The sequence below is a fragment of the Coenobita brevimanus genome, chromosome 47 (genome assembly GCF_032717465.1).
Source record: "Coenobita brevimanus isolate Jiangsu-jjx chromosome 47, ASM3271746v2, whole genome shotgun sequence".
NCBI classification, from domain to species: domain Eukaryota; kingdom Metazoa; phylum Arthropoda; class Malacostraca; order Decapoda; family Coenobitidae; genus Coenobita; species Coenobita brevimanus.
The window spans coordinates 8,528,813-8,554,123 of NC_137000.1; the positions used below are offsets into that span (position 1 = coordinate 8,528,813).

At 42.3% G+C, this 25,311-nt stretch overlaps 1 protein-coding gene across 1 annotated transcript in view; it reads right to left on the reverse strand.

Moving 5' to 3' along the window:
• Positions 1 to 16,074: 16,074 nt before the first annotated feature.
• The window catches only part of LOC145399012 (cytochrome P450 3A9-like), a 43,598-nt gene continuing 34,361 nt past the window's right edge, over positions 16,075 to 25,311 (reverse strand). Inside the window, exons 2-8 of the mRNA XM_080271740.1 lie at positions 21,182 to 21,367; positions 19,771 to 19,910; positions 18,297 to 18,844; positions 17,750 to 17,968; positions 17,328 to 17,388; positions 16,823 to 17,013; positions 16,075 to 16,238 (exon numbers count right to left, since the gene is read on the reverse strand). Of these exons, the coding sequence (XP_080127866.1) occupies positions 16,075 to 16,238; positions 16,823 to 17,013; positions 17,328 to 17,388; positions 17,750 to 17,968; positions 18,297 to 18,844; positions 19,771 to 19,910; positions 21,182 to 21,364 (1,506 nt within the window). The 5' untranslated portion in view covers positions 21,365 to 21,367. The remainder of the gene's footprint in view (positions 16,239 to 16,822; positions 17,014 to 17,327; positions 17,389 to 17,749; positions 17,969 to 18,296; positions 18,845 to 19,770; positions 19,911 to 21,181; positions 21,368 to 25,311) is intronic.

The window sequence follows — 25,311 nt, forward strand, 5'->3', positions numbered from 1 at the left end:
CATCCACAAACATACTAGCAGTTGTATAGATCGAGGAAGAACAAGAGACATGGGTGGCTTCTGCACTGGCCTCTCATTAGTCTTCCTGTGAAAAATATGAGTTATGGCCGGAAGCTGACTATGAGGTTTGTTTGTGAATATGGGCTCAGATGCTGACGCTTTTAGTGAGCTTTTGCATTTGGATATTTTATTCAGGCTAACACAAAGAGATTTCCTTCAGCTGTGAGATATTTTGCCAATAAGAGGTATCAGCAATGATACCGAGTATCTCTTTTTCTGCTATTGGTGCTCTTCACGTCTTTATTACGCTGTTTGCAAGCAAAAATTTTTAGTGGTAAAAAATCAAAGGTATGTACTATAATTTACTACACACACACACACACACACACACACTAACCTAACAGCCTTCTCGTGCTAAAACAGCGGCTGGTTCGTCTCTCAAGGCTCGGTGTTATATTACTCTTAATGTCCCGGGATACACTGTGTTATCGTGGACTTAGTGAGGCAGTGCTGAGCTGTTGTGTAGGGTGGTATATCGTAGACGGAAATAAATCTGTACTCCCGTCACCCAAAGTTTCCTTCTAGCTTAAGAGTTTCAGTGATCCCAAAGCTTCCTTGTAGTGTACAAATTTCAGTGATTATTGTCCTACTAGCATAAGAGTTTCACTGATGTTATTCCCTTCAACTCCTTTCTCCGTCTGTAAGATTTCCCGTCTCTTCTGTTTATAGGTAAGATCTTTGGGTATTGGTATTTGTGGTGGACGTAGCAGCAGATTTCACCGAGGGACCCAAGGTAAGTCACAGAATAGGAGATCGGGCAGCAGTATTACGAGCATTAAGGAGTGTCTGGATGGAAAGAACTGTGTCTGTTGAGGCGAAGATGGGTGTGTATGAAGGCATGATGATTCTATGAGTGTTGTATGGAAGCGAGTTGTGGGCTTTAAATGCTAGGGACAGGAAAGTGTTGAAAATACGAGAGATGAAGTGCCTGAGGTCTTGGTGTTGGGTGGGATTGTTTGACACGGAGAGACGTGGCATCGTGAGAGAGAGTTGTGGAAGCAGACGAAATAATTATGATCAGAAAGATAAACCCTGTTAGGGATATATAAAAAACGGGTGAATTATGAGGGAGACTTCACCCACCATGTCATCAGTAATTGTAGAGCCGTAACTCTTCAATTTTGACTCCCCCCCCCCCCTCAGTATTAGCCCCCAAATCGCCTGAATTTTCGTATATCACGCACCCTGCATATTGTACAGTACTGTCGTTTATTGAGGCACCCGTAACGCTATTCTATATACTTCGGATTTTCCTTATTCGTGTCAAGGGTCTCTCTCCGATTTTGCACAGCTCAGGAGTGATTATCGCACAGGAGTGGTTAGATATAGCCATCATTATCCCCTTAACGAGGGTAGTCTCTTACTCGGAATAAAATCGTCAAAAAACAGTAAAAATTAAATATTAAAAAAAAAGAAAAGACTTTCTGGAAGAAGGGGATAAACATTGCTTATATGAGTGTAGTAGTTCTGTCCACCATCATCATAATCACCATCATCATCATCATTACGAGTATTACCAGTGTAGTAGATCTGTCCACCATCATCATAATCACCACCATCATCATCATCATCGTTACTATTATCATCATCCTTGTCACCATCATCATCATCGTCACACAGCACCATACTAATACACAGGGTAGTCACTGCGCTTATTGTCATGCAAGCATAATTCTGAAAATGGACTTGACATCCCTTCATAACTTGTGTATTTACGCCTCTAAAGTTTAATTAAGCCCTCAGGCAAATCCCCTGTTATGAAGTGGCAGCAACAAGGACGGATGTTACAAGGCTGGATGGATATAAAACCTTTAGTACGGGAAACTTTTCTGAACCTTTCTGTTCTGATGATGTACCAGTATTTTCTATTATTTTTATCTAGACTTTTTTTTTCTTTTTTAGGTTTAGGCCACTGGATTCACACTTCAGATGAACTTGGGACTACTACAGCAAGAACAACGACAACCACTACTACTACTTTTACTACTACTATACTATGGTGAGAAAATGAAGAATTGAATAATGTACAAGAGAATAATATGGAGTTCTTGTTGTTGTGGCCCTAGGTTTATCGTGATGTGAACGGGGTGGATAGCCGACTTTAAAGTTTTCCTTGTTCCGCAGTCCACCATCCTCTTCTGGGGGAACAGGGAGGGAGAAATGGGGGAAATGGCGTTCCCCCGAGCTAGACCCTGTATTGGATCATATAGCCCCGCTAGGTTACAGGAGCGCGCTACCACTCCCGGCATGGCAGTCCTGGGCGAGGCTCGAACTCGCAATTTCCCGATTACGAGCTTGATGCTCTACCACTGAGCCACCGTGCCCCCCGGGAACAGGAAGGGAGTTGGGGGACTTGAGGGACTTTTGTATAACCGGGCAGTGGATGCGTCCAGCCATATCGGTGCCACCACGTGAAGGCGTCCCTCTCCAACAACACAATGAGTTACATCCAAATAAAAAAGGACAAAAGAAGAGATCCTATGACCCTTCTAAATCAACGAGTATAAGGTTCTCCATCCTTTCCTTGGCACTGCTTGGTGACTAGCATACTCTAGTGTTAATCTATTGATACCGCGGCATTCAAAACGGAATTATGGCAATTTTAGTCCAAGTTAAAGTGAGAAGATTATAGTGAGACAAAACAACCCAGTACTGAGCATGGTAATAGGACACAGACCCCTATACTCATAAGAGTAGAACATGTTCTTAAGTCCCGGGGTTGTCTGGGTAAAAGCTGGATATCAGGTTGTGCTTCTGGAAAGTAGAGCCTAGGGGCGATAGTTTGGTCCGGCCACTAGCCAATAGGACGCTGCAACTGAAACTCCTGTGTTTACGCTTTACCGCTCAGCCAATCAGCACCCGCGTAGCATCGCCTGTAGTCAGTCTCCCCGCCACTCTCGTGTGTTAGATTGATTACTGATGTTGTGCTTTATTTTGCCTTATTATGCGATTTATGCGCATTAACATGTCTTCTAGTGACACTGAAAGTGAAGTGCAGTTACCAAAGGTAACAAGGAAGAGGCGGAGGAACCCTGAGAACTGGAAACAAGCCGTAGTTAAGAAGAAAAGATACTGGTGAGGCTTACTGTGGTCGCCACTGGCGCCTTACTCTGCATTTTGAAGACGTAAGTGTTCCAGATAATTAAATTTATTTTTTTTGTTTATTAACTGCTTCCATTTTATTCTGGAAATACAGTACCGATACATGCGTGTTGTATCCATTAAATAATGGTTGGAACTGTTTTTGCATAAGTAATTTCAAAAAATTCGTTATATCTATATATATATATATATATATATATATATATATATATATATATATATTAGCTTTGATGGCAATAGTTCATACCATAGTTTTGGTACACTGAAGTTTAGAAAAATTAACACACTTTGATTTTACCTTTGTGTGCCATTTAAAAATTGGAGGGTAGAATTTATACAAAAAATCGTTTATATCAACAAAACTTTATTACTGGTATTTTTATATTTGAAATCTACAAGAAAGACGAGTACATTGAGTATAAACATGTACACAATACCCACTACAAAAAAAAAAAAAAAAAAAAACGTTAGGTAAACTTTGAAATGAAATTACTCGAACTTGTTGTTTGGTGTTGTCGCCCCTCTACCTCCGGACGCCCCTGAAATGAAAAGGAATAATTTCCAGAGAGCAAGATAACGTGTGTACTTTAAGAAGAGGAGACATGTTATCTAGGGAAATTATAATGCGTCAACACTCACCTTCACTCAGCTGAATAAAACCGTCAGGTGTTAGCTGCAATTGAATACTAGAATTGTCCCGACGATGAGAGTGGGTAAAATAAGAAACAAATGCACAATTGTTTACTACTACTACTACTACTACTACTGCATCATGATCGGGTACTTATACATATCTTCTCGTAACTTAAATTTGCTTTCCGTACAGTTAAACGACTGCCACCTTTCAGATAACATCATGACTCCCTCGTAGGATATAGGTCACAGCAATTCATCACGATAAGGGTGATAACGACGACAGGGTGATTAAGGGAGCATTTATATTCGCATAAGGAAGATTTGCGTCGTATTGAAGGCATTTGAAGGTCTCTCCATCCATTACTTCTGCTTCTACCCCTTCCGTGCGATTGTCATTCTTAACCCCTCCACTCTGATGACCTGTTTTTCAAGTTAGGCCTCTACCAGACGATTTTATTCAGCTTAAAGGAAGATCTCTTGTTGCATAAGGGATTAATGAAGGTTACCTAACCCCTTTAACTCGGTAAATCACTTCACCATGCGGAATAAAATCGTCTGGTAGCAGTGGGAATATAATAATTGAACTGAAGAGGCTGATTTATTGTTCCAACTCCCAGACGATTTTACTCATCTTAGGAAGGAGCCCTGGTGGTGAAATTGTCAACCCCTTTGTTATATTCAATGCCTCCAGTTTGAAAATGCTATCCTAAGCTGGATGAAATCGTCTGGAAATAGCATGAATGAAATACTTATATAAGGCAGAGAGGGGGAGGTGGTTGTGGTGGGTGTGGCTGTGATGGTAGTGGTAGATGTGGTGGTCCTGGTTGCCCTCCTCCTCCTCCTCCTCCTCCTCCTCCTCAATTAAGTTCAGCCTCTTTTTCAACTTGCCACATCAGACAGCCTAACAAGAGACCTAATCTATTCAAGACCCCAAACAATTTCAACGATGAACATGTCTTCCAAATATTTAAGTATTATCACATGTCTTGTTTTCATTCCGCCCCCCCCCCTCTCTCTCTCTCTCTTTCTTTAATATTCACTCTTCTCTACTTATAAACTCTTTTGGCGACTGTCGAATGAAGACGAACGTATATGATGTAGTAATAGTTGTAGTTGTAGCCCCAGGTTCATCTTAACGTGAACCTAATGGACCGCAGGCTCAAGCTGATACTTCCTGCAGTTCACCATCCTCCTTTTGGCGAATAGGGAAGTAAGTGAGGGACATTCGGATAACCAGGCAGTTGAGGGACCTGGTTATATCAGTGCCACTACGTGAAGGCGTCCCACTCCAGCACCAACGTTCTGTATATACAAACTTATTTACAACTTTGGCTTTAAAGATTACCAGCCACGGGAGAGAGAGAGAGAGAGAGAGAGAGAATTAGGAACACCACGCTAGTTGCTAAGTATTCGGGAAAAGAAAAACCTTGATAAAGAACACAGTAAGATCCTAAATTCCATAGTTCATTCATTTCAACTTGGCGATGTTCGTCCTTTTATACCCAATTTCCTGTAGCTCAGTGACAGGATAGGACAATATTTCGGCCCTGCATCCTCGCGCCAGCACTTCTTCGTGACCAGTACCATATTCCAGCGTAAATCTCTTGCCACAGCTCAGCATTCAAGATGGAGAGATGACAGTTTTACGTCCAGTTAAAGTGAACATAGTATAGCAGTGGGATAACAAAATGGATAAGGAGGTGGAGGGAAAGACGCTGAAGGAAAACAAGAGGAAGAGAAACATCGGAAGAAAATTTTACTGGGATTAAAAAAAAAAAATGGGTAAGAGGAAAAGGCGATGCAAGGAAAAGTATGACAAAAAAGATCAAAGGGCGGGACTCAAAGCAGAGAGAGAGAGAGAGAGAGAGAGAGCTTAGTTTTTACTAACCATATATGACTGGATGGATAAAGAAGATGAGGGGAAGATGCTGCAAGGAAAGATATGAAAGGAAAATCTACGGGAGTGACTCGAATTTATTGGGAAAGTTGTGAAATAAACCAAGAAACGTCATCCAAGTTTGTATTTATCTGACGGGATGCATAGGGAGTTGGGAGAAAGGATCCTGGGTGAAGGAAGGAGAGAATTTTAACCTCAAAACAATAGTTGAAGAGAAAAAAGTACTAAAGATAAACAAGCAAGGAAACAATATTTTTTCTGTTTTTTGACAGGATGAACTTCTTTAATCCAGGTAACGTTCTTTTATCATTAATTCAGGTAAAGTTTTATATTCTTGCTGCCAGAATGGCGTCCTGGGGCTGAAGGGCCAAGCACGAAAGGCCTAATTGACCTTCTAAATATTTGGTTACACATGCTGTCATTCGACGTCAGGGACCTGGATGGATTCTGCCGGATATGTCAAATTTGTGTGTGTGTGTGTGTGTGTGTGTGTGTGTGTGTGTGTGTGTGTGTGTGTGTGTGTGTGTGTGTGTTCTGTAGGCTACCTGTTGTGTGTACTTTAGAGTTGTGTGGTGTGGTTGTGTTGGATTTTATTGGTATGTGTTATTTAGTTTTTTTTACAGGTGGGTGTTTACACGTATGTTTGTTTGTGTGCGTGTGTGTGAAAACCGGGATTTGGTAATTTTTTTCGTTTCAGTCCATAATCAACTTTGCGATAAATATGTGGTTTTCCCTTTTTTGTCATTCATTCGATTTTTACCTTCATTTCCATCGGAAATTATCAGTTTTTGAGATATCCCCTGCCCCCCTCGAATGAGTGAATTCAAGCCATTTTAAGCATTGACCTACCCTGACCCCACTCAACCTTACCTACACCTTGAGCAGTTCAGTACTAAAACAAATTCCAATTTACCTCAGTTATCGGCCCCACATTCCTGAAATAAGAGCGGGAGTGGGTGAGTCTGTTACAGAGTCCACGGTAAAACTGAGTTACCAGGCAGCAAATCAGCCGGTGTTTGGCTCAAGTAAATCACAGGGCTCATTCTGGGCGCCAACAGGCCTAATAAAAAGAAAAAATATATATATCTCCGATAGTACTGATTTCCGACGAAGAGTCATAAATGAAAATAACTTGCACAGATAAAACCTAACTATAGAACACCCTAAAAATAACAGGATCGATTATAGGTTGAAATGAGAATAATACTTGTCATTGTACTAGGCAGTTTTGTGCGGTCTAATTCTCTTGTAATAATCTTGGATGTAATGCTCTCTCTAATATTTAAGTAATTTCTGGGGTGTTACTGATAAATGCGTTACTAGATCAGTATTTCCTGTAATTATACTAGGCCACTTCATTGACTGAATTGGAAACCATAGTATGTGTGAGGATGGTGTGGTTGGAGAGAAGGCGAACTGATGACGAAGGAGAGGGTGACTTTGAGGTGGTTTCATTTGTGGCCACCCCTTCTGGGATTAAGGCGTTTTGGCTGTAGACAGACTGATAGAAAGATAGACAGACAGTCATATAGAGTATTTTCTGATTACAAAGATTGGTGAGTGAAACGAGTTGTTATTTCTGCTTTAGTTCTCTTTTTCGACTGTGAATTCTGCCTTCGCCATTATACGCTTAGAGAAATAAGGCGATGATGATATTTCTCCCTTTTCTCATCTCTGAATTTAACACCATAAGTAGAAGGGTAGAACTAGGGGTGCAATATGAGGGTGGTAGCAATGCTCCTTTTTTTTTTCTCTCTCTCTCTCGTTCCTATTTCTGACCCCCACCACAGTATTTATGACAGTGGGGATGGGGTGAAGACAGTGAAGGTCATTGAGTACGAAACTATTAGAGATTATGCAACGGAGATCTCGTTTTCTTCTGACTGTCGACGTCCGCACACACTTTCGGGGAGACGCCGATAGAAAAAAATATATATATTAGCATTAGTAGTAGAGTAGTAGGGGTAGCAGAGTGGTAGTAGTAGTCGTAGGTGTTGTTGCTGTAGTAGTAATAGTTGTAGTAGTGGTAGTAGTAGTCTTGAATCGGGTGACATTTTAGGTGACTGTTACTGACATTAGAGAAGTTTATTGCCGTATGTTTAAAAGCGACTTACCCACCTGAATGGGACAGATTTAGTCTTAATTAACCCTTGACTACGAAGTGGCTTTCTTAAATTTTAAAGAACAGAAGTTACTGCATCATCCAAAAATATTACGTAATCGGAATGGAGGGATTATGCAACAGGGATCTCGTTTTCTTTGAGCTGTCCACTCTCTCTCTCTCTCTCTCTCACACACACACACACACACACACACTGCTCGCCGGCTTAGTGGTAACGCTCTCGCCTAGCGTCTGCTAAGATGGGGGTTCTCGCCTTGCTCGGGATGCGAAAAGTTTCACTGACGAAGCGGTTGGGTACTGTCCTCCTCGAGCAAGAGGATGGGTGTGTGCATGTGTTAAGGTCAAGGCTTTGCCCTTAGATCGGACAATATGGGCTCTCAACTTCCTTCCGGGAGGGTGAAATGCTGATAATCACAACCAAACATTACGGCTCTACATCCTTTCTATAGCACTGCTTCGTGACCAGCGCCATAGTCTAATGTTTAAATCTACTGTATTGTTGCACTTTTAGCATTCAAGATGGAGAGATGGCAATTTTAAGCCAAGTTAGAATAAAACCAGTACCGGGTACAGTTAAAGCAAACAGAGTATAGTTTGTGTCCATACTTCACCGCCCAGCCTGATTTGTTGAGGGACATTCTTGTGTTGCCCTTAGCTCCGTGTAGTCAACTAAAAGGAGTCTTTGTCTCCAGTCTTTCCTTCCTGTTCTCTTCTCTTCTGTTCATCTTTTTCCTGTCCTCATTTTCTGTCCACCTTTCTGTCCTCCCTCTGCTCATCTTCTTCTATCCACTTTCCTTCCTGTCCTTTTCATCTCCTCTGTCCACCTTTCTTTCCTTCCTGTCGTCCTCTTCTCTAGCTGCCCCCCTTTATCTCCTCCCTGTCCTCGTCCCTTCCGCCCACCATTCTCTCCTTGTTATTTTCATCTCTTCTGTCCATCTTTCCCTCCTCCCTTTCCTCCTCTTCTCTTCTATCCATCCTCTCTTCTTGATTTCCGTGTGTCTGGCCTTCATTTTCCCTCTGTTTCTGTCAGGCTGGATCTTCGGTTTCACGGCATGGATGGTTTAAGGATCCCCCCCCCCCTCTCCCCATCAATGTCGCCTTTCCTCCATTCCTATAACCAACGAACCAGTCAAGCCATCAAGCCAAGACGCCATCATGATGAAAGCGTTAACCAGGCTCCTATGGCTCACGTTCAGCAGAATAAAAACATCTGGCGTTAGCTGGAATAGAATGACCCGAGTCGAGCATGAGTGATAATGTTTACGTGCCATATTCCACCCACTCCTGCCAGGCCTTCAGCGGCGTCTTTCCCCACTTGTGTCTAGCTGAGGCGTGAAATGCAGTGTAAATAATGTAACTAAATGTACTCGTAAGTCACAAGTCTCCGTGCTTTCAAGGATCTTCATTCTCTGGGCCTTGAAGTTTCCTTACCACCTTTTCCCTGACGGAGTGAATTGCTCTGCGGCAACAAGAGACGTAACTGCAATAGTGAAGGCCGTGGTTGTTGCTGAGTAACCCCGGTCTGTCTGGTCGAGCAGACTCATCAACTGCAGGCAAGCAACCGCCCCTGCAAGGCCGTACCGTGCAGTGAACCTATGTTCCCTTGCGGCAGACAGCGTGGTGAAGAATGTGGAGGGTTGGTTCCCTTCCCCTAGTTAACAGGGGCATCATAGTAGGCTACGCACAACATCACCCGGTTATTAGGTTATATGAGTACTATTATATTCAGCACTGCAAATGTTCTGAGTTACAGGAAACTATTAAGCTTATCACTTAGCATACAGGTCGTGGTTGCAACATCAAGTCATAGTTGCAGCAGTGAGTAGCACGTGCACAAGTTGGGGTCGTGTTGCAGCAGTAAGTCGCATTTGCAGTAGTAAAGTTCCTGCTTGTAGTAGTAAGGATCCTAGATGTAGTGATGGGCCACTGCTGCACACGCAAAGGTCGTACGTGCAGTAGTAATGATCGTAGTCGCAGTAACACTCGAATTACATCCAGATTCTCATTTATACTGCTGGGTGGAGAGGGACAAATGGGAAACAGGCTTTACGAGGGAGGAGACAAAGCCTTCATCACGTGACCTCCTCAGCTGAACACATTATGAGGGAACACAGGGGTTAGGTCTCTCTTCACGTTCCTTCTCTTATAAAGCACCAATTTATTCAACAAGTTACCCATATCTATTATACAATCTACAGCTGTGGAGTTATTTAAGGAACAGCTCAAAACTTTTATTTTCTGGAAGACTTATGATAGTTTTTACAGCTTTGACAGTCGACTATAGGGTTTAATGGAGGCCACTGTATGAATGCAATACTACTTATGATCTGAAAGTCCGAGGTTTAGATCGCTTGTGAGTTCCTTGAAGAAATGGCACTTTTGAGAATAAAACAAAAATGTCATTATTATTGATATTGTTATTATTATTATTATTATTATTATTATTATTATTATTGTTATTATTATTAGTGGTAGATGGGGGCGCTCACCAGCCACTCACTCTATGTAGGGCTGCTCTCGGGTCCATGCCCTTTCTTCCTTCCTTCATTCCTTCCTTCCCCTTCTGTCTTTCTTTCCTTCATTCCTTCCACTTCCTTCTGCCTACGGGTGACTTTACACTCCCTCTTCTGTCTTTCTTTCCTTCACGCTTTCCTCTTCCTTCTGCTTATGGGTGACTCTACACTGAGTGACAAGCCAAATGATTTCCTGCACTCCAGGAAACCATTTACTACGCTGGATGGTTACCATATAACCAAATTATGGCGCCTGGTGGTTTAGTGGGTGATTGCGGCGCTTCAATCGGATTGAGCCTGTGTAGGTTTATATCCAAGGGGTGGTTGGGGTTTGTTGCTCACGTAGTGTCACTCAGGGATGAGTGAGGCTGGTCACTCTAATCTTAAATGGCAGGACCAACTTGCCTAGCCCCGGGTTCCTGCGCTCTTCACGGGGCAGCGCTGGATGATGATGATGATGATGGTGATTGTTGTTGTTATTATTATTATTATTATTATTATTATTATTATTATGTGGAGTGACATGGAGGGACAGACTGACGAATGAAAAGTGAAAGAACGTTGTGGGGTGGATATGGATGTCATTGAGAGAATTAGGAGATATACACTGAGATGGTTTGGACACGTGGAGAGATTGGAGAATGAAAGACTGACTGAGAGGGTGTATGTAGGTGAAGTGAAGAGAGGGAGAGGGAGACCGAGGATGAAGTGGAGGGATGGAGTTGAGAGGTAGGCTATATGAGGAAAGGGGGAGTGAGCTGGGGGAGGGCAGTCAAATGGTGGGTAACAGAGCGATTTGGAGTCGTTTTGCCTGCGGCCACCCTTTGCGGGATTAGGGGGTCAGGTTATAGATAGATTATTATTATTATTTATTATTATTATGAGCAGCAGCAGCATCGTCTTAGTATTATTAGTAGCAGTATAAATGTTACCTATTTACTGACTTGAATACAGGCTGGTCACAGCTCATTCCCACGGGTATTAAAAAATAAAAAGCAAGTATCTGTCGGTCTTATCCTCCTTGGGCAGTATTATCTATAGTATACCGGCAATAAAGTCTTATCTTGCAGGACAGCACCCAACAAGAAGGCTTAAAGTAAGTAAAATCACTAATGCGTACCGACTGCACGAGAATTAAGACAGATTAAGACAGACAAAATATTCCCATCAGTATAAACACGACCCTCAACTGCTGATGTTATACCCAAGTCCCTAAATAGGGACGGGGGAAGAAACGGAATGCTTCCAACAGTCAGACCGGCGAGAGAAATCCACACGACGATCTCGGTTTTAGTACTGCCGCCTATAAACTGTTATCTGGCGGGACAGCAGAGTTGAGTGAGGCAGGGGAAGCGGGGGCAGGGAGAGTTGAGACAGGGAGGGACGGGGGGGTTGGGGTAGGGAGACTGGAGAAAAGGAAAATCGTGGCAGGAAGAGTGGGGGGGAAGGGAGACGAGCCAGACGAGTGGGGGCAGGGAGACTGGGGGAAGGGAACATTGAGGCAGGTTGATCGAGGGAGAATTGGAGCAGGGAGAGTGGAAGCAGGGAAAGTTTAGTCAAAGAGGGACAGGCAGAGTGGATGCAGGAAGAGTGGAGGAATGGGAAACGGAAGCAGATTAGTCGCGGTAGGGAGAGTTGGGGCAGGGAGAGCTGAGGCAGAGAGAGTGGAAACAGTCGTGGCCAAGATTTAATTTCACTAAAGACAATGAAAGGCAGGTACAGCATCTTCCTATTTCACTTGGTCATCCTGCAAAAAACAGTCTCAGTACGAAAGGAAAAAATTTGTACAAATAATATGTATCTTTGCACCAAGGGAAAAAAGTACAATCTTGCCATGACCTCCCTATTTATCCTTCGTAAACGAAACAGGTACACGCAGGAACCGATTCTCTCTATGAAACCGAGACACAGGGTCGTATGCCGTGTGTGTGTGTGTGTGTGTGTGTGTGTGTGTGTGTGTGTGTGTGTGTGTGTGTGTGTGTGTGTGTGTGTGCGCGCGCGTGCGTGCGTGCGCGCGCGCATTAAGGAGGGAGGACTCATCACATACAGTTCTTCATAACAGGGTCGAGGCAAAGGCTCTTCATCTTATCAGCTCCCCTCCTCTTACTTCAGTCTAACTCTCTTTTCGCTGCAGAACTGTATCTCTTTCCCTCTGCTATCGCTATTTTAATGGACACTGCTCTTCTGAAATGTCTGCTCGTATCTTTCCCCAATTAAGGCGGACGCACAGCGTCCATCTAGTAATGCACTCTCACTCATTTCCTGTCCAGCTCTCTAATGGAAGAGTTAACTGAATGTCCTTCGCGTATGTATCTAGTCAAATCTGGAGCTGTCTTCCTTGCTTTTTTCCCCTTATAATCTCGGCTCCTTTAAAGGCAGTTTATCCAGGCATCTTGAAATGAACAAATCTTAATTTGACTCAGAGTTTTACGAGGAATAGCTTTTTTTTTTTTTTTTTAAGCTTCTTGCCCTTGGCTCTTTTTTGCTTATAAGATAATTAATCCTCAGTGTTCATTTATACGATATATCATTTTAATATTGGCGTGGTTTGTATAAGTAACAAACAGAAGGATATTAAAGTGTAATGTGCAAAATAAACCGACTAGGAACAGATGTTAACAAAATATATCTTGTTCGCAGGAAAAAGAACACCAGATGCAGATATTAACATTTAGTGGCAGATTTCGATGCCCAGCTGAATTAAATTTGGCAACATTCTGGAGCTTTAGGTTTAGCTATGTTTTAAAGATGATAACATTTCTTTTAGCGAATTCTGGAGTTTCTTTTACCAAGCGGCATTCTAGCGCGTTTAGATTTATCGGACCCAGTTATGTTGTTGGCTCCGGACCTTGGTACATCTAAATAAGTCTACACAAAATTGTAGTCACAGTCTACTCTGTCCATATTTTTGCAGTATTATAGATATTTTGGCCTTTTTCTAGTGATTTAAGGAGTTTTGTTTACTTGGAGACATTTAGCACCTAATGATTTCGCAATTCTGCTACAGTTATGATTTTTTTTTTTTTTTTAATTCTATCATTGTCCATATATTCTATCGTTCCAACTCCCGTGTGTTCCTTTTCCTTCCAGTCATCACTAAACTGCGACCAACACCACCACAACCCAGCCTCCGTTTGGCTATAGAAGCATTTCGCACCTCCCTTTTTGCCTCAAGCCTGCTTGTGGATGCTGGGGTAATGGGGCTGGAGCTACGGCGTCGGTTCCATACAGTGAAGTGTTGGTACAGAATGCAGAGGCAACCTGTGACCCCAGCATATGACCGTGTTTTTAGTTCTGCCCAGCACACTTTTTGTGACCTCCATCCGTGTTTTCCTCGCCTCTCTAGTTATCAGGCAAAGGAAGTGATACCTGAAGTCAGATTTTGCCAGTATATCACGGCCCCTAAGTCTGTGACATCAGGCGTGATGATTTGCACCTAATTTTTAGCTCCTGTTACCCTCCATCCTGGATCCGTCTCAGTTTTTACAGATGGTTCAAAGTCTGATATTGGTGTTGGATTTGGGGTTTCCTTCTCTAATTTTAGCCGGATAAAAACGAATCCAGCGCTTTTGCCACTCGATCACTATTTTACCATTGGAAGAGAACACTTATGATGTTTTGCTGGTGGATATTTTATGATAACCCCTTTAACTCCAAGATGTTCTTTTATTATTCATTCTTGTTGTACTAGACTACTTCAGAGAGCACCCAAGTAGTAGAAGGGTCACCAGAGGTTATAATTATAGAACCTCTCCAGTCCGAAAAGCCTTTCATGTTCTGAGTATATATAACTATGTGGAGATAGCAAGAACAAAGTGAATAAGCACAGCAAGACTCTGCAGCCCCACCACACAGAAGACAAACCAACAGGCTCACAGCAAACGAAAACACAACCATAGTTACCCCTACAAGATTTCTGTAACAATACCATAGTTAGTCTTAAAATGGTTATGTAATGCTTTATGATCATCGTCATCTAACATCACATAATGTAGAGGCGTCCGGAGGTAGAGGAGTGACCTCGCCAAACATTGGAGTTTCTGTTCTCATTTGGCGAGGTAAATTTGACCCATTTTCAATGACTTGGTGTGTAAAGGCAGACGAAACTCACCCTTATCACATGCATTCTGAGGGTCTGAAGTACCGGGGTTGTCTGGGCAGAAGCTGGCTATCAGGTTGTACTTCTGGAAGGTAGAGGGGCGATATTATGGTCCGGCCACTAGCCAATAGGACGCTGTAACTGAAACTCCTGTGTTTACACCCTGCCGCTCAGCCAATCAGCACCCGCGTAGCATCGTCTTTAGTCAGTCTCCCCGCCACTCTCTCGTGTGTTGGAAAGATTACTGATGTTGTGCTGCATTTTGCCTTATTATATGATTTATACGCATCAACATGTCTTGCATCGATGCTGAAAGTGAAGTGCAGTTACCAAAGGTAATGAGGAAGAGGCAGAGGACCTCAGAACCGGAAACAAGCTGTAGCTAAGAAAAAATAGTGGTGAGGCTTACTTTAGTCGCCACTGGCGCCTTACTCTGCATTTTGAAGACGTGTTCCTAATAATTAAATTTTTATATATTTTTGTTTATGAACTGCTTTCATTTTATACTGGAATTACAGTACCGATACATGCATTTTGTATCCATTAAATAATGGTTGGAACAGTTTTTGCATAATAAATAATTAAAAAAATAATTTATTTATTTATTTTTTTTTTAGCTTTGATGGAAATAGTTCATACCATAGTTTTGGTTTACACTGAAGTTTAGACAAATTACCAAACTTTGATTTTTCCTTTATTTGTGTGCCATTTAAAAATGGAGGGTAGAATTTTATGCAACAAAAAATCGTTTATATCAACCTAACTTGATTATTTTTGTATTTTATTTGGAATCTACAAGGAAAGACGAATACATTGAGTATAAACATGTACACAGTACCACCACCACCCCAAAAAAAAAAAAAAAAAAAAAAAAAAAAAAAAAATGCGGAACCGTCAGGTAAACTTTGAACTGAAATTGAAACTACGATTTGATGATGTTGCCCCTGTACCTCCGGACGCCTCTTATCACATTATCACATCACATCACATCACCACCGTCATCACCCGCCTGGAGGTGCACCGCGTCTTAACCTCATCAAGCAGTGGAGGGGGGAAAATTAATCATCGGACTGAAGATGTTAAATGCTGCAGGGGCTCCGATAATTAACCTGATGCCATAATTATAGAATGTGGATTACAACAGGTGAGGGGAGGATATCGAGGGGAAGGGAGGGGGGTACCGGCAGTTTTTAATCCCGTCGGTCATTAATCACAGGCTCTCTCACTATATTACAAAACCAATCCATCAAACCACTACTGTATATCATTTTAATTAAGTAGAAAAGGTATATTAACAAAACGAAATATCCATCATCGTGTAATTAATGGTTTTAGTCAAACGCAGCAATTTTCTTTTTTTGGTGGGGGGGGGGAAGGAGACCTAAATTTTGGACCTATGACCAACTAAACATCAACTGACAGACAGTTTTTCGTTTAATGGCGTGAATTTCAGACGACAGAATTGTAGGCTAGCTGATATAAATAAATGTATGTAAAGTGAAGTTCAGACGACAGAAGCGTAACCTAGCTGATATAAATAATTGCTGGTAAAATGAAGGTCAAACGACAGAAGGTTTGTTCAACTGAGGTAGACAATTACTAGTTTACTTAAGTTCATATGACAGAGGGGTATTGATGTAAACAACTATTTCAGCGGGGTGAAGTTCAAACTCCAGTCCTCTCCCGGCCGCATGTGTCCAAACCGAGCCTTGAACTCCAGCTGGTCTCGGCCCGGCACACAGCTCAACTCAAAATTCAGCAGGATCTTGGTCAGGGCTATCTTGGTCTCCATCAGGGCAAACCGCATACCTGGGGTGAGAAAGATCTGGTGACGAGAACCCCAGGCCGTGCAAAGATAAATAACCTGACTCCCACACTTACCTGACCCCCACACCAACGACTTTCACACTAACATGAGTCACACTGACCTGGCTCCCACACTGATCTGATTCCCACACTGACCTGGCTCCCACACTGACCGGACTCCCATACTGACCTGACTCCCACACTGGCCTGTCTCCCGCACTGAGCTGGCTCCAACACTGACCTGACTCCCACACTACTGTCTCCTACACTGATTTCACTTCATGTTCCAGTAGGCTTAATGACCCGACTCCCACACTGACCTCACACCGTGTTCCAGTAGGCTCTGTGACCTGACTCACACATTATTCACCGACGTCTCCCATAACTATATGACTTGACTCACAAATTATCCCATATTGTCACCGACCTCACATCCAGTCCCAGTACATGCCCCAATTCCCACATCCATCCCTAGACTCACTCACCTCACACTTGCCTCCCACATTAACCTCTGTAATTATCATTTACCTGATAATAATTACTTCAACTTAATTTAGGCTTTCTTAAACTCGTCCCTAACTTCTCACCCATGCAGTTCCTGGGGCCGAGGCCGAAGGGAAGGTATGTGCCGTTCTTGATCTTGTCTCTGTTGTGTGGTAGGAAGCGGTCAAGACTGAACACCTCGGGGTCAGACCAAATGCGGGGGTCGCGATGAAGACTCCACACAGGGAAGTTGATCATTGTCCCGGGTGAGATGATCAGGTCGAAGCCAGGCACTCTGTCACAAAGATCGGTATTCACAATGTTATCCTTTAGACACTTGAACCCTAAATGCCCCTGGGCCATAGGTAAGAGTATTTCGCCATTGTAAATGAAGATGTATATTCGACTTCAAAAATTTCTTTCAAGCATCCCGATATGAACCTGCTAGTGTGTTATATGCCAAAAGTTAATAAGCTAGTCAATAAATAACAATAATGTGTGTCCGTCAGCTCTTTGCCATATAATGTAACCAGATCACTGGGTCATAACAAGGAGGGTTGAAGCGAATTTTTGCTGTCGACTGAACACCACCAAACCCTAATGACTCACTTGTATTGCCTGGTGCACTGACGCTCGATGAAATTCGCTGGTGGGTGCATCCTCAGTGTTTCTGAAATGCCAGATGCCAAATGTCGTACAGAGTGCTCACTCAGATTTTTCAGCCACATATACATTCACAACCCCTTCAGTCCGATGCCGTATTTTGAATTTCGTTCTTGCTACTACCGGACGATTTTATCCAGCTTTCTGTAGAGGTCATGTAATGAAGTGGTTGATGGTGGCTATATCTAACCATTTCATATCGAAATATCTCCCCAAAACAGAGTCGCCTGGTTATAGTAAGAATAAAGCAAAAAATACATCATCGGACTGAAGCTGTTAAATGACTCACGAGTACAATACTGTATAGCGACAGTGGAAGTCCGATAAAGTAGTCTCACTCTTACGTACAAGGAAAATAGCCTACCTACCTGAGACAAAGGCATCGAGAAAGTTGGCCTCCATGATGTCTTGATAGGTGAGTGCTCCGTGCTCCTTGATGATGCTCTGCAGTTCCTGGCGCACCCGCTGCTGCTCCTTGGGGTGGCGGGCCAACTCGAAGGCCACAAAGCACAGTGTGATGGCCGTGGTCTCATAACCGGCCAGAATGAACAAAATTGAGTTGGCCACCACTGTGCTGTCCTTCATGGCTGAGTGACAGAAATAATAACCCATCAGTCTGCATGAGGCATGTGGTAAAATATTTCATAACATATGTGAGCAACTACTGACAGCCTCCCCTCCAATTCAGGGGTATTTTCTGATATATCATAACTTTTTTCTTTCATCTGGTAGTGTGAATCGGGAGGCAATAACACATTAGCTTTACTGGTATTGATAGCTGTGGGACTTTAATCAGCAGTCTTTCTTCAGTTTACTGTGGGCTTAGGAGCAGCAACAAGAAAGAAATGTGTCAGCAACAGAGACATCTATTGAGAACTAACGATACTGCCTTACATCACCTAAGGAATAACTCACGGTACTTGGAGGCTTTTGAAGGTTCTTTGGCTTGCTCATCTCTGGCCTCCATCATCAAGTCAAGGAAGTCTCCCCTCTTGAGCCCCTTCTCACGCTGCTTCATAGCCTCTCCCACCACCTCCTTGAAGAATTCCATCTCAGGTTGCGTGTAGTTGATTCTGAGTGCTTCACAGAGACGGGGAAGCAGTCTGAATAACATAAGCTTGAGTATTAATTCTTTGCTGGGCTTGAACATCTTTTGCACCATCTGGTTGAAGACAGTATCCTCCACGTTCATGGAGTTCGTTTCCATTCCAAAGGCACAGGACGAAATAACCTCCAGTGAATAGAGGTTGAATGCCTGCTTGAGAGAAACACTGGACTGGGATTTGGTTTTCACGCGTATGTATTCCTTCAACGCATCCGCCTTGGCCTCAACCAGGGGGAACATGCCTTTCAGCTTCCCAGACGTGAAGATCGGGGAAAGCATCGCTCTGAGGGCCTTCCAATGCTCCCCTGTTGCCCGATTCACAAGCTGGTTAAATATTTCGTCCCTGTCCGTGGTGAGCCTGTATGTTGAATTGCCAGTTTAGTTATATATTTCATAGGCAGATCGGTGATACTTTACAATGCGGTCAATCGAGCTGGAGTTGATCAGCCGTGATATTTACACTAAAACGTGCAGTCTACCTAATCGTCTACTTAGTCTGGATTGTTGTTGCCTAACCCCCATTCTGTCTGCCCGAGCAAACCCGACGACCGCAGGTAAGAAATTCCTTCTGTGGGGCCGTCCTACAGGCACAGTACGGCACCCCATGGTAAACAGTGCGGCACCTCATCAGTGTTTGACCAAGGTTCTCCCCATGGTGAGATGCAACGGAATATTAGGAAGCTTTGCTTCCAGGTAGGCGCAGCGTAGGTTCCACACAGTGTCACAGTGCCACCACGTGTAGGGGCAGTGCAGGCTTAGGTTAAAGTTTAAGTTAGGTTAAATTAGGTTTGGTTAAGTTAAATGGATGAGCTAATAGACCTCATAGCATATTAGAAACAAGTAGACTGCAGACTACAGTGAAAACACCCTGGTGAACTGCCTGGTATTATAACATCACTAAATGTGTAGATAATTAAGTCTGCTTGGCAACATTTGTTTGTAGATGTTTTCCTACTTTAACAAGATTGGTTGATTTAGTACTCGTATATTTCAAGAGATTTTGTGCGTAGCGATTTTCTAATATTTTAGGTGTAAGCGTAGTGATCTCTGGATCATCGACAACTCTACATTTGGATAGTGTAATTAAAACCTTATGCATAAAGGTGTAGGCAGATTTTTAAGGGGTACCAAGAACATGGTGAAAAATAAGTCCTTGGGTTTAATGGTTCAGTATTACAGACCTGAGCTTCATTTATACAGACCTGTGTTTCTAATATGGACCTGAGTTTTGATAATCCGGACTTGAACTTCGATAATCCGGACCTAAGCTTCGATAATACGGACCTGACTTTCTTACGGTCAACGAAGTGGTCGAAGTCCTTGATGAGCAGGGTCTTGACGAGGTCCGGGTCTCCCACCAAGAGGACCGGGTTGAATTGCTCGTACAGGCCACAAATTCTGGAACCTCCGTGATGGCGATATACCTGAGGAAAATGTGGATATTGTTTAAAACTGACATTCTTTTTCTTTTATTTTTAGTCGACATTATTTATACTCATAATATTAAATAATCGTACTTCTTTTTTTAATCATCATCATCATCACCATCATCAACCACACTTCCATTTTAGTCATTGTCGTTGTAGTCGTCGTTGTGGGAATTTTGTGTTGTTTGTCAGCATCTTCTATCGTCATCATTATCAAGAATTCTTTCATTTTTAGTAATCATCATCATCATCATCATCATTATTATTATTATCATCATCATCATCATCATTATTATCATCATCACCATCATCATCATCATCGGGCACACATCCATCATCATCATCATCATCATCATCATCTACAATTCCGCATTATCAAGCATTACTCTAATGTAGTAATCATCGTCCCATTACCCTCCTCTTCATCATCACCATCACCATTGTCAAGAACACGCCATACTTGTCCAATATCAACGCAGGAAAAGATATAACGAAATGCGATGACCGTGGGTGTGTCTTATCTCGTCTCTGATTAGACATGTTATCACGGGGAATGTAACGTACAGAGATTACGTCTTTTTTCTTTTTTTTCAATCAGCCTGCCACCAAACGATTTTATTCATTTTAAAGAACCTGTATTAAAGAAGAGGTTAGTGGAGGGCTGTGATGATGATGGGAATTAGGGTCTGGATGATGATGATGATGATGATGATAGGAATTTGGGCTGGGATTATGTTGCTGCTGCTGCTGCTGCTGATGATGATGATGATGATGATTACTGTGATGAGAATTAGGCTTAGGATGATGATAATGATGATGAAGCTGCTGTGACCGTGAGTATGTTTTGGACTGTATTTTTCAGTTAGATTAGGTAAGCCAGATTAAGTCAGGTGAGGTTAGGTTAGGCTGTGTTGGGTTAGATTAGTAGGCTGGGTTGGGATAAGCTGCGACAGGTAAGATTAAATCAGGTTGGAGGAGATGCTGTCAAGTTAGTAGATTAGGGTAAATTAGTAGGTTAGGATAGTATACTGAGCTGGGTTACGTTGGAGCAGAATGGGGCGGCATGTCTGGTTAGGTTAGGTTAAATGAGAAGCTAACTGTTAGTACGTTGGGTTACCTTAGTTCGCATTAGGTTGAGAGGCCAGGTCGTCAGGCCAGGTTAGGTTTAATTAGGTTGCCAAATTAGAATACTGTAGGTTTCGTAAGACTGGGCTAGGTTGGGTGAGATCAGGTCATTTTAATTTACGACACGACATAAACCGACTGACCTCATCAATGAACAGCCAGCGAGGATGCTTTGTTGACAAGAGCTTCGGTGTGTGTCCAACAAGAGGCTTCACTCCCGGCGCAGTTGGCACCCCGCGTGACGCCCAGTAGTTGTGGCGGTAGCGGGAGTACGCCCAAACCGCTGTCACCACCGCCGTCACTACCAGCACCACCGTCACCAGCATCTTCTGTGAAGGTGGTGGTCGAGTGGTTAAGGAGGCAATCTGCTGTTTGATAGGACTTGAAATCGATCGCAGCCTCTGGCAGGAAACAGTTTCATGATCAGAATATACTAATTTTCCCCAAGACCCACGTACATAAAAACACCGCCTTAATACAATTACACCAGTCCTGAATGAGACATATCTAGTGTGTATTCAGCATGGTCGATAGGTGTTAGCATCGTAGTGTTAACATGTGAAGATGTGAGGCAAATAGGAAGACTGCTGGGTCTTAGGAGCAGACTGTCATGATTATGTCAAGAGTCGGACATAATGAAAAAAAGTGTAGGACTTTACCATCACCATTTTCATACAGTATATAAATATATATATATATGAATGTGTGTGTGTGTATTTATATGTATGCATAGAGAGATAGATAGATAGATACATACATATATAAATATTTCTGCGTCCAGTAACATTCATACAGTAACACAATATACCAGCATTTAGGTTTCTCACTGTTAGCATGTGCATAGAAGCATCATCATTATTACCATCATCCAAACCCTCTTCCTTACTCTTGCTTAGGGGTTGGAGGGATTCAGAAATAGGAAAAGATAGCAACCATTAGTAGCGTACCTAGTAAAATGGCCTACACATTTATTCATTCATCATTATAGTCTTCAAAATTCTCAACTCCACCTTCCAGGCCAAGTTCTCTACACATTAATGTTTGGTATTACCGTTGAGAGAGATACCACTCCGTCGATTGCCAGGTTATTATGAGTGCAGTCCATGTCGTGCATCACCATACATTTTATCTTCATATATTTCTCTCCCCCGTCAGAACTGCTGCATCCTCAACTTCCATACCTGGATTATTCACACATTCACTTATATTGTGTATCTTCATTATTCGTCTAGTTTACATCTATAATTTAATTGCCCCTGCACGCCTCTTCTCACTTCAGGCTCTTTTCGCCACTTTTCACAACTATCTGATAAACTTCAGTGCTGTGTGTGTGTGTGTGTGTGTGTGTGTGTGTGTGTGTGTGTGTGTGTGTGTGTGTGTGTGGTGCAAACTTGGCAGGCTGGTTGCAATTGGGTCACAGATGGGCCTTTTCAATTTCACGTCGACTGAAATTTTCTAAAGGGGTGTTTTGCCCCAGTTCCCATTGGTTTTACATTACGTGGAATGCTTCAGGAATTTTCCGTGGATTTTCCTGCGTCTCTACAGGAGCAAGTGCTGAGTGGCTTGATAGGGCCGCAAAGCTCATGTTTTCTCTGTGACCATACCATCTCTCTCTCTCTCTCTCTCTCTCTCTCTTTATGGACATAGGCTGCAAGCTTAATATGCAATAAAACATTTACCCTCTCATTGTCTGGTCAAGTCTAGCACTTTCACCTTACGTCAAACGATTGTATTCAGTTTGAGTCATAGAAACCTAAAAAAAAAGTTATACTGGATCCACTGATAATTTTATGATCTGGTCAGCATTAGTGTTATACTCTGGGTCAGGCGATTTCATTTATTTATTTATTTGTTTATTTGTTGGTTTATCTGTTTATTATTTTTTACTGGGAGTCGTAGGAGCCTGAAAACATTTACCCACTCTGTGCAGAAATAAACTGGTCATGAATAGACGCTTAGAAGTCTCATTAACTGACGATAACACAACCCAAAGTTTACAGTATTTTTATCCCTGAATGTGAGTATATTGTTCGTGGGAGGCCCGTCAGCCTATTAACAAGTGAAGTAGGTCACACACTCATCATTCAAGTCCCAAGAATCCTGGCTCCATCACACAGGCTTATCAATCTGCACATATATTTTGACAGTTTTCTTAGAGTTGAGTTTCACATACAGCTGCCAGGGTGAACAAATCCTTTAACCATCTAGTAAAAAAAGGAAAAAATAAGGGGGGTGTAGGTCCTTCGTATCTCTCCTCCATACATGTCATCCTACAAACTCCAGTCCTTCTTAAATCCCGAATCTCAGCAATTTTCATGCCCCCCTTTCTCACAAACCCAAGACCAATTTCCACACCTGCCTTTCTCACACACTCAAGACCAATTTCCACACCTGCCTTTCTCACACACTCAAGACCACAATAAACACACTACTCACATCTTCGTTATGATAACTTTTTTTTTTTTTTTCGTCAGTCTCTCACCGGACGATTTTTCTCAGCTTAGGAATGGTGTATAACTGTGAAGGGGTCAGTGGGAGCTACATCTAACCCCTCCAGTTCAAGAGGTGTCTCATATGCTGAATAAAATCTTCTATGTAGCACTGATAAAAACCACCCCAAGTTAGGGAAGGGTTTCGGTGGTCCGTAACTGAGTCTTTACCTGGCTGAAATATCCCTAGTTAGATGAGACTAAAACACTTGTATTCCTGGCACAGAGAAAAACAGCTACTGCGTAGTTAGTTATCAGGCAACCTCTACACACACACACACACACACACACACACACACACACACACACACACACACACACACACGAGAGAGAGAGAGAGAGAGAGAGAGAGAGAGAGGGCGAGAGATAGTTGCGGCTAGACAATGAGAGCATTCATGCTTATGCCTTGATTTTGACACGGATGGTGTTCAGATAATGTGGTGATTATTATTATTATTAGTAGTAGTAGTAGTGGTATCGCAAAAAAGGGGAACGACTAAAGATTTAACCTGTTGATAAATCTCTCAATCCCGGCAATACAAGGTTTTTCTTAAATGGCGTCATCACTCTATAGAAAGACATCGTCATAGTGATTAAGTAAATAAGACCCTGCTTATATATATATATATATATATATATATATATATATATATATATATATATATATATATATATATAATCTTTTTCATAAACAAGTAATTTTTGGCGACATTAAACATAAATTAGATAACATGAAAGCGTACCAAAGACTCACGTAATTACAGTCTAGCCTATCGCCACATTCGGATACGTATGTCGTTATTACAAAATCTTTTTTATAGTTAGATTTTCACCCCGATGTGTAGAAAGCAACTGCAATTCCTGTCTCTTTCTTCCGAAGACTTTTTCAACTTGGCGCCAAAGTTTTATTTCTTCACCAATTTTTCTTCAAATTTTAAACATTGTTTCCTACGTCAGTAGCCCTTAACACCATTTTTTGTACCCATATATTTTTTAGTTAGTCATTTCAAATGGATTTCTAAGGTCAAACGCCAAATCATATAAATACGCAAATTTTGAAAGCGTATGATTTGTATGTTCGTTAATCCTCGTCGTAGTTTGCACAGAATCATATCATTGTACTGTGGCTGTGTGGAGACTATTTTGTATGCCCTTGGGAATGTTGGCAGTCTTGTTACGCTTCATTTAAAATCATAAATGCCTTTTTTAGTCACTTCACTCCAATGGTGTATTTTATAATTTCTTTTTACAACCACCGACTAACTTTATTCAGCTTCGTAGAAACTTTTCGAACCAATGGAGTCAGATACAGCCGTCATTAATGTTCTTACTTCAATAAGTCTGTCCAGAATTGAATAAAATCATCTGGTGGTAGCAAAAACACAAAAATACACCGTCATACTGAAGAGGCTGTGGCGCGTGTGAGCGTAAGCCTGTACCTTATCTTCATGCCAAGGATAGTGTTGTCTTATTTTATTTCCTGCCAAGAGATCTGCGTAATTCTTTGCCGAACAGTACAATTGGGGGACCTCGATGTGAATTAAACTGTTGTGGGTCGTGTTTTAGGGAAGATTGGGACTTAGAAAAAAGTGGTTGTCTTTGATCCCTGTGTGTGTGTGTGTGTGTGTGTGTGTGTGTGTGTGTGTGTGTGTGTGTGTGTGTGTGTGTGTGTGTGTGTGTGTGTGTGTGTGTGTGTGTGTGTGTGTGTGTGTTTTCCGTGGGAACTTAGTCACAGAAAAATAAACCCCAGGAATCCTAATCACGGGGAGTTCTGGAAGAGGCGC